The 10203-nt window shown below is 33.0% G+C and overlaps 1 protein-coding gene across 2 annotated transcripts in view; it reads right to left on the reverse strand.

Moving 5' to 3' along the window:
* Positions 1-9875, reverse strand: part of LOC140063239 (transducin-like enhancer protein 4) — a 34521-nt gene extending 24646 nt beyond the window's left edge. The window contains exons 1-4 of one of the 2 annotated variants that reach the window (XM_072109748.1): positions 9376-9875; positions 8226-8323; positions 6601-6664; positions 4227-4271 (exon numbers count right to left, since the gene is read on the reverse strand). In XM_072109748.1, coding sequence (XP_071965849.1) covers positions 4227-4271; positions 6601-6664; positions 8226-8323; positions 9376-9399 — 231 coding nt within the window. In that variant the 5' untranslated portion in view covers positions 9400-9875. The remainder of the gene's footprint in view (positions 1-4226; positions 4272-6600; positions 6665-8225; positions 8324-9375) is intronic. The other variant, XM_072109749.1, reaches the window with a different exon arrangement.
* Positions 9876-10203: the final 328 nt, after the last annotated feature.

A 10203-nucleotide genomic window follows, 5' to 3' on the forward strand; every position in this document is an offset into this window, starting at 1 on the left:
GCGTTTAACGTTTCGAAAGACACAGACTGTGCAATTCCCAATGGGAGTAGATAGTGATGATGTACCACGCAAGTGTCAATGAATCCTAACATGATTATACTGGGAAAACAATTCGCTTTCAGAACATCGGACATCTTTGAATATATTGTAAACAAAATGTGATTAATTATTGGACTGTAACCGGCTTACTAAAATGAGAAGTTCTGTGACGTTGATACCTTAGCTACAGCATACAGTACTATCAATACTGTATCTCTTCACACCACCGCCCACCCCAAATGTTTTCAAGCCATGTTCAAACGAATACAGTACACAAATAAATGTGTATTTCCACAGAATACAATTTTATACATCCTACAAAGGTTGCATAACAATGAAACATTATATAATAAAGGCATAAAGTTTATTCAGTAAAGGATTAAATATATTATGCAATATTTCTAGCACTTTTTTCAATAACTATGATTAAACAATACAGTAGAAATGAAAAACTTTATCAAAACATTAGTATCAATCAAAGAACAACATCTTTCTCTTTAAAATATTGTTTAAAATGTTAAAAACAACGCATGTGGACACCAAGAGTTTGACGGGAAAGCAATATCTCTAAGGACTCATCCAACATCTGTAATCCCTCCTTGACATGTCGATTTCTTCCTCAGCTGAGATCTCTTCAGAGAGCATTGGAGATCGAGTGAAGTGTGTTAGATAATTGACTAGTTGGATTTTATCCAAGGCCACGCCTCCTGTAACAGAACGCTATTTACTTTGGTCTTGGGAGCCGGCGATTGTTCCTGTAACGATTACGAGTTGAACAAGTACCTTGAACGGGAAACAATTGGCCAAGTACATCCTGCGAGTATTACAACAATCATTGTTCTTCCTGATTGCAACCATGTCTATTTCAACAGCTTAGCCCATTGGTTCTAATAACTGAATGCAGGTTTCAATAGTGAAGTATTGATGCTAATACAAATTCTTATCTTGGATGCAGAGTGATATTTCAAGGCCTTTCAATGTAGTAAAGTATAAAAGAAATGTAAAGTATAAAAGAAATATAAACAACAAAACACTTGTGGTAAAACTGAATAGAATATAGTACAGTTTATACTTATTTCTATTAAAGCCTTGATTAACTCCCCTTTTAAAGTTTGTCTCTCAAATAATTTTAGCTGAGCATTTTTATATTACTGTAGTAATTTTAGTTTTTTAATTAATTTACATTATTAACATAGCAATACAATAAACAATTATTCTATTTTTGTTTTCCGTGTCAATATAAATAATACAAAGCATAATTTGATACTGTGTACTGTAGTAACCAATATTAGCAAAATCAATTCCAAGCTAACAAAAAAAAGCCTGTAACAGCCGCCACAGTATAATATAAATTACGAGATATGAATGTCCGCTGTGTTGATTCAGAAGAATAATTACAAAGTTAATTGCCGCCGATTGCCTAATCACTTTATAAACTTCTTTCTTTGTTTATAATCTGAATGAACCTCTGACCTCTATATTATATTTTCCTTGTTAGGCTTGCTATTATGAGAAAGAGCATCCTGTGTTAATAACGTATAACACGGCCGATGTGTTCATATCCACCATACAGGAACCGAACACATCAAACCTTTTGAGTATCAACAAGCAATTCAGAACGCTTATCGTATAATCTAATTTACACTCAAACAAAGAATTTAAAACCAACAGACAGAGTATTGAGGATATGTATTAACTTCTAGGAAACGTCTAACCTCTAATTTGTGGCAAATAACAAATATCTTTTTTTTTTAAACAGATCAGTAATTATGTTTTTAGTATTTAGTGGCAGATTTTGAGGGGATAGAATCCCTCTTTCCCCTATAATCTGAAATAAATTTTATTTATATTATAGATGAGTTATATTTCAATAAACTAACTTTACAATCTCATCCTGAATATTTGGTTTTTAAAACTTAATGACTTACAACAAAGACTGGACTGGTGACTAGTAAAAAAAAACCAGGACCATTTAAAATTTAAATAAGGTTTCTGTACAGAAGGTAAAAATAACAGTAAAAAACACTGAAACGCTGTGCACAATAACAGACCTTGAGTCAACTACGCTGCAATAACGTTTGAATTGACCGTAAGAGCTCATTGCATTTTGGGTAATGGTAACGATTTCCGTCGACTACCCACTGATTTAAACGGTTAATTAGAGCACAAATTTCGCAGAAATGCAGTCGATATAATATAAATTAAATTTATTTGGAAATAAGTGATTTATTCGGGTGGTACATGCAATACATATGTTGCAGTATTAAACGATTTGGTTCAAAGTAATCTTAATAGTGATTCAAACAAAAATAAAGGAATAGCCCCTAGCCACATTGTCCAAAAATTGTTAAATATTTCTAAAAATCGTTTTTGAATATAAACAACTAAAAATTCTCATATTATAATTAATGAAAGATAAAAATGAAAGAATATTTATCAAGTGGCGACAGACATCTCCAAGTCGTAGACGATGAAAATAACACACATTTTTTACAGGTGTTTTTTCAACGACCTACATTGTAAATAATGCACAGCTGATCAATAAAATTAATTGTTTATTATTTTCAAGGACCAAACAAAATGCTGGTAATATTTTCTTTTATCTAAATATATATACTGTAGTATCCACACATGTTATAAATTTGATGGTCTTCTATATATTAAACAATTGTAGGACAGTGTCAAAGTAATACACCTTCATATTGCCTAGGAAAATGTAGTTTACACACATCATCAGGGCAAACACTATACAACATATCGATGTTAAATTTTTTTTTTTTTTTTTTTTTTTTTTTTATGATATGATGATAACTTTTCGTCCACATAGGAAAATATTTTGAGTGCTTTTTACAAAATTGTACAAAAATATATAAAAACGTTTCATATTAAAAATAATTAATTACAATATTTAAAAACACTATATATTGACTCCCTGGTGTGTGTAAATGTAAAATGTCAAAAGAGGTACAGTATTACTGTAGTGAAAATGAAGTTGAGTCATAAAATACCGTATTTTCCGGAGTATAGGTCGAGACTTTGTGGGAAAATTTTAATTGCAAAATCGGGGGGTCGACTTATACTCCGACCATGCGATTTTTGAAAAAAATCAAGCCGAAAAAATTCGTTCAAAAGCCGTCAGCTGTCAAGGCCTAGCAAGGTCAGTGGCCTATCATCAATCACTCACAGGAGTTTTCAATTTAATAATACCTACATTGTACAAAATAATACAACTCCAACAAGTACTGGTACAAGTACTATTAATATATAACAAAGATTAATTTTGATGTTTATATTACGCTTTTATTAAAATAATTAAGAATAAATAGTTTTCGTTTGTGTTTCATATGCTTCGTATTCACTCGCGAAAACATCGTAACACACACCACAAACGAACTACACGATGTTGGAATGTCCATGCAGGAGCATGTTTGTTATTGCGCGATATTTTCATCTATACACATGCGCAGTTTGTTTGTTTGTTCGTAATTACAATTACTGCGCATGTCTATTCATAAAATAAATTCTCCTCAGTCCGGCGCGTGTACATTTACAGATAACGCGATTTACAACTACTCGCCTGTACAATTTAATAAGCCTCCTAACGAAAAACTCGTTTTAATTTATTCGAGTGACGCGAAAAAACATCGCTGATGGCAAGTACTGTAACGCTACATCGCTGTCATTTATTATAGGCTGGCGAAGACGGCGGCGAAGCCGTTGTGATTACGTCCGTCCGATATTGATTAGGCCTACACTTTAATAATTGTATAAACAAACAACCACATTTCATACATTTCTAGCCTTCTTTGAACTTTAAAGTAAGTTGTGTTATTAGCCGATTTTGGGGGTCGACTTATATTCAGGTCATACCAAAATCAACGATATTCTAGGTCAAAGTTGGGGGTCGACTTATACTTGGGGTCGACCTATACTCCGGAAAATACGGTACAGGTTAATTCAATACAAACTTGAACAACATACATGGTAAATATTTGAATTAAACTTTCTTTCTCACTATTATTAAAGAACCACCACAAAAACAATATTTGCATAGGCCTGCTTTAAATGAGGCATTGTGAAAAATATAGTTTTTTTTTTGTATTAAACCACAATTAATTTAATACTTGGAACAAAGTTCTTTCACTATAAATTAGTTTCAACAGTACTGTATGTAAAAGATACTTTACCTGTTTATGCATTTCCACATTTAATCCGTAGGACATCTCATAATACTGTAAAATAGTAATCAAATAAAATATTAGTTTTACTTTCAAGCAGTTCAATATCATTTTGTTTATTGCCATAATAATAATAATAATAATGATAAATTGCCTTTGGCAAAGTCAGCTATCACTTTGTAATTTCATGGAAAAGATATTTTGTATTGAACAACAATACTGTGCAGTTATTTAAATCGTCTTTTTCGCACTAGAACGCAACGCATTGACGTATCAACACAAAGTGCTGTATTGTGTAATCAGAAGCGGGAACCGATGACACAAAACAGTTCTGCAAACACCGCTACAGGAAATCAAACCAGTTTGATTTCACGCAATGACGCAAGGCAAAAGAACACTGGAAAACGCATGGCCAATACGTGGGGTGAACCAGATCAAAGTCTACGGCAACTACAGTAATGTTGACGCGCAACAAGCCGCTTTTATTTCACACAGGTGGGGACAAACAATATTTGGATGGGCATTTTCTTACATTGCGTTCTAGTGGGAACCATGCTTAAGGGAATTTACTGTACTGTAGCCCAGGGATGGGATAAGGTCATAGTCTGTCATCAACAGTCTGTGGGTGTAGTTATCATCTCATATTTTAGGGGCAAGGAAATGTATAATGCAATCAAACAAGGGTATACAAGAGGGTTCAATGAACTCCCAAAGGTGCCGCCTCTACAGTCAACTCAAGATCACTCATAAACTCTTTTTTATTGTATTACTAATTTACTCCATGTTATTGTAATTCATTCATTGTTCAAGATACAATAAACAATCTAACATATTTTGTTAATAATTGACATTGCAATATAAACATATACAGTACTTGTCAATAATTGAAGATGATAATATAAATAAATCATATTGTATTTAGTTTTTAAAAGCAGGATCCAATCCAAGCAGATGTTTTGTAAATATTCATTAAAAAATTAAAATATTGTGTTTTGTTTTACTGTAACTGTGAAAGTAAAAATGGAGTAGTTGTGCAGGTACTGTACTGCTCAAAGTACAATATAATCTATTGTATGCAAATTAATAACTTTTTCAAATTAATTTTGTGAAAAATGTTGACATTATTATGCAATGATCTTTTATTAATATTACAGTGTTACTGTACAGCAAGCCTATACTTAATCAAGGTCTCTCCGGTATCCAGATGTATAAATAGGTACCTGGTAGTGTCAAAACACGCTGATTACTAGCTGCAACATTGTGGAAGTGTTTCCATACGTGTTTGGTACAAAAATGACCGGGGCAATAATAGAAAGTGCTTTGGGAATTAAGCACTATATAAGAACGACATATTATGTATATTGTATCAACTATCATACAGCATAATATTCAGTACTGCAGGATACTGTACATTAATGTGTATTGTAGAATACTGTACAGTATTTATATTAATAATAATCTGTACACAGTAAACAAAACTACCGTATTTTCCGGAGTATAGGTCGACCCCAAGTATAAGTCGACCCCCAACTTTGGCCTAGAATATCGTTGATTTTGGTATGACCTGAATATAAGTCGACCCCCAAAATCGGCTAATAACACAACTTACTTTAAAGTTCAAAGAGGGCTAGAAATGTATGAAATGTGGTTGTTTGTTTATATTATTAAAGTGTAGGCCTAATCAATATCGGACGGACGTAATGACGACGACTTCGCCGACGTCTTCACCAGCCTATAATAAATGACAGCGATGTAGCGTTACTTGCCATCAGCGATGTTTTTCGCGTCACTCGAATAAATTAAAACGAGTTTTCCGTTAGGAGGCTTATTATTGTACAGGCGAGTAGTTGTAAATCGCGTTATCTGTAAATGTACACGCGCCCGACTAAGGAGAATTTATTTTATGAATAGACATGCGCAGTAATTGTAATTACGAACAAACAAACAAACTGCGCATGTGTATAAATGAAAATATCGCGCAATAACAAACATGCGGCATGGACATTCCGACGTCTGTGGTGTGTTTATTCTTAATTATCTTAAAAGCGTAATATTAACATCAAAATGAGTCATTGTGATATATTAATATTTTATTGACCAGTACTTGTTGGAGTTGTATTATTTTGTACAATGTAGGTATTAAATTGAAAACTTCTGTGAGTGATTGATGACCTTGCTGGGCCTTGACAGCTGACGGCTTTTGAACATATTTTTTCGGCCTGATTTTTCTCAAAAATCGCATGGTCGGAGTATAAGTCGACCCCCCGATTTTGCAATTAAAATTTTCCCACAAAGTCTCGACCTATACTCCGGAAAATACGGTATATTATTTAATTGCATTTAATATTTAGAATATTCCTTCTGTATACAGTAGGCTACATACCATCACATAATGCCTCTGCATTTCTGTCTTCTCTTGTGCTAATTTTTCACATTCCATTTTTAAACTGTAAAATATTCAAAATATTAAACATCATAAATTATACAACAATCAATAAATCCAAAGTGCCTACCCTACAAAATGTGTGCACAAGAAATTCCTAATTTTAATCGTAACAAATGTAATTAAAAGGCAGTAATCAATGTTTGCTGACCAGTGAAAATATCACACCTTGCACAGATACAGGTATGCTTGTTTAATAATAGGATACAGTAGTTAAAATCTGAAACATTAAATTGAACAAAAACTCTGAATTTGTTCAATGGGTATAGTACATATTCAACCATTGTAGGGATGATCAATAGACTATTGTACTGTATGTTTTACTATACAATTGGCAGCTTCAAGGAAAGTGGTATTTTACAGGCAGATAAAATATTATGGTTGCTTTTTGATTGACATACTTGTATGACATTTATGAAGCTGCTTGGATATTTATTAATCTACTGTAAAGTAAAATATTTAAAGAGATTCCAGTGTACTGTTAAATGTAGTATACAGTAGATCCAATTCTAGCCTACTACTACGTAGTGCAATTCTGGGGTGGATCTAGGGGTGTGCTTGGGGCTCCCCCTTTGACAGCTCAAAAATAAAATTATGAACTACTTTTGATATACTGAAGCTATATTTTACAGAGTATTAATATCATGTTACTGCTCCCCCATTTGGAAAATCCTGGATCCACCCATGTTATTCACAAAAGTGTCTATAAAAAAAATGTCAGAGGGTACACTATACGATTCTGTGATTGTAACCAATGGAAATAGTGATTTTCCGTAGTTTCCTTCAACAGATTCTGTTGATGTTGCAACGAAAAATTAAATACTAAGTTAAGTGACATCATCCATCCATTTAGAAATTAACAGAAATTATGCTCTCACATTAAACGAACTCATGTTTAACAGTTGAGCCTTTGATTTTATGCATTACATTTGGAATTCATTTAAAAGGGACAAAGGTCACTCAGAAATAAGCTCCACCCATATGTGTGGTAGTGTAGTACAGTACAGTAGGTTGAAGAGTAAAATGTTTACAGAAATTGACCCTATGTATAAGTGCATTGGAATTAGAATTAGTGTATTCTGATCCAATAATGTGATATGTATGTGCTTTTACATTTTTAGTTAAGTTAATTAGTAACTTTTAAAAGAAGCTGATGCATGATTACGATAGGACATAACATAACAACTCCATAGTACATATACCAATATAGACATATTCAATTTTTAAACCACCTTGAAGAATTAAGTGTACTGTATTTTCAGTAGCAAACACCAAATTATTTTATTTTTAAAATTAATTGGTGTGGCAAAAACATTTAATGGGGACGGGAGTGGTGGGGGTTTATTGATTACAATATGTATGGGCCTATAAATGTATTTCAAATAGCTGCTGTACCATGACCCCTTGAGTAATGATTACATTAGTTGTTCAATACAACAGACATTGGATAAATCGTTGTACTATAATTGTTGGCAAGATTAAGATCATTTGCTATTAGTCCAAGTGCGGAATAGATGTGTTAATCAAGTGAATCTGATGTCTACTGATTAACAAGCTCAACTGACCTATGATACTGGGCTTGCAGAAAGCTAAATTCTTCTTTGATACGATCGCACGATTCCGGCACTGTGAATTTAAATGGTTGTCCAGCCTGATGCGGAGTCTATAGAAAGAGAAATAAAATAGTTCAATACATAGGTGGTAAGGTATGATGTGACATCATGCATGAAATTATCATAAAATGTTTATAATTGTAAAATTGTATATTAAATATAATAATATTACTGTAGTTAGTTTTCTTAAAATAATTAACTACAAAAATGACACTGAAAAAAAAGATTTTTTATTGAGAATACAAATGAAGAATTAGCAGAAAATTACAATAAGGTTTCATTGTTTCGATTTTACACCCAAATTTATTTCAATAAAAAAGATTATGTCAAAGGTTGTGACTGCAGGGTGTTAAGGGGTGTGGCTTATTGAGGTTGAATGACAGGTCACAGACATTAATCCACTTAAGCAATTCAGGTATGAAGTAGATTTTCACAGGAGATGAATATTAAATATTTTTTTAAAAAAATTAACATTAGAAAGTATCTTTATTTTGGCGTTATATTAATGATGTATCTTTATCGAAGAAGGTTATTAAAATAATGCATAATCAATTGGTTGATAAATAATAATATTTACTTGGATAAAATAAAATTGTTAAATATTATGTCATGTTTTAGTATGTTTTTATAATCAAAACCCACTGGAATAGAACATTAATCATTTTATTTTTAAACTCATTAAAACGTCTTTGAAATATCACCATTGTTCCCTGAAATATTATTAATAATATAAAATTAACCTGACAACATTCCCTCTAAAGAGATGAATTTATAAAACCACATTATAGAACGTTTTGTTGAAAATTGGAAATAAGTATCTGCAGCTGACGTACTGAGACGCGAGGACAAAGGCACTCACTCACGGGCACTGATACTGTACTTACTAATGATTAAGATCGACTCGGGCTAGCCTAGGCTATATTCCGTTTCAGCGGACATTAATCGAGAGGTGATTAATAAGGAGACAAACCCCGACAGCTAGCGTTCGCTATAATTTTTGAAAGGTCAACAATCGTCCTCTTTGATGGGCGCTACTCACTACAATCAAAACTGGTAAAAATAATATACAACATATCTTAGGGCCTAGGCGTTTCAAACTTACCTGATGGCGTGGTTGTGGGTACATGATTTCATCAGTTATATCCCCTTGTACAAATCAAATATTCCAAATGCAAACAATATCGAAATAGGTCCACTGTCAAGCGGTGAATGTTCGACCACTGACACAATCGGCTCCACACAATCAAGTATGAATTCCAAATAAATGTATCCTAACGTACACATACAAATCAATTCTTAATCTAAATCCAAGGCAGAATACATGAATACAGAACAATCTTCGCAAAGTAAGCTAAATCCGTTGATTACACCGCAGAATTATGCACTTTTTTTGCGTTTTGAATATGTAATTTCAGTCAACGAAGAGGCCTCGGAAAAATACCACACACAAGACTGCTGATCCACGCGGTTGAACAAAGAAGGACCAATAGTACATTCCAAATATGGAAAGTAATTGATTGGCCGTATAAAAAAACCAATCAAAACCTGGCAAACCTTGCTCACCCCACGTGCTCTTAATTTATGTTGAAAACAATCACAACTAACCAATCAGTAAAGAGTCTCCACCCACATTTTTAACGCAGATAGCAGCTTTCAGCGATGTAACGTGACTTGATAAACCGCCTAAATCGGTGATTTTTGTTTAGGTCCGCCCATGAGGTGTCGAAAGGATGCAGTTGAAGAGAAAACGTATTACTGTAAATCCAAAAATATGTATAGCAAAAAATCGTGTAGCGTATTAGTATAGTGTCATAAATAATTCATAACCCAGTACACTAACAAGTTTAACTATATGCAGAATGAAATCCTTTAATGCTATTGAAAAACAAGTGTATCACCTAAGAAGAGAATATGAACGTGTTTGTCAGTT

The sequence above is a fragment of the Antedon mediterranea genome, chromosome 11 (assembly GCF_964355755.1).
Source record: "Antedon mediterranea chromosome 11, ecAntMedi1.1, whole genome shotgun sequence".
In the NCBI taxonomy this organism is placed as follows: domain Eukaryota; kingdom Metazoa; phylum Echinodermata; class Crinoidea; order Comatulida; family Antedonidae; genus Antedon; species Antedon mediterranea.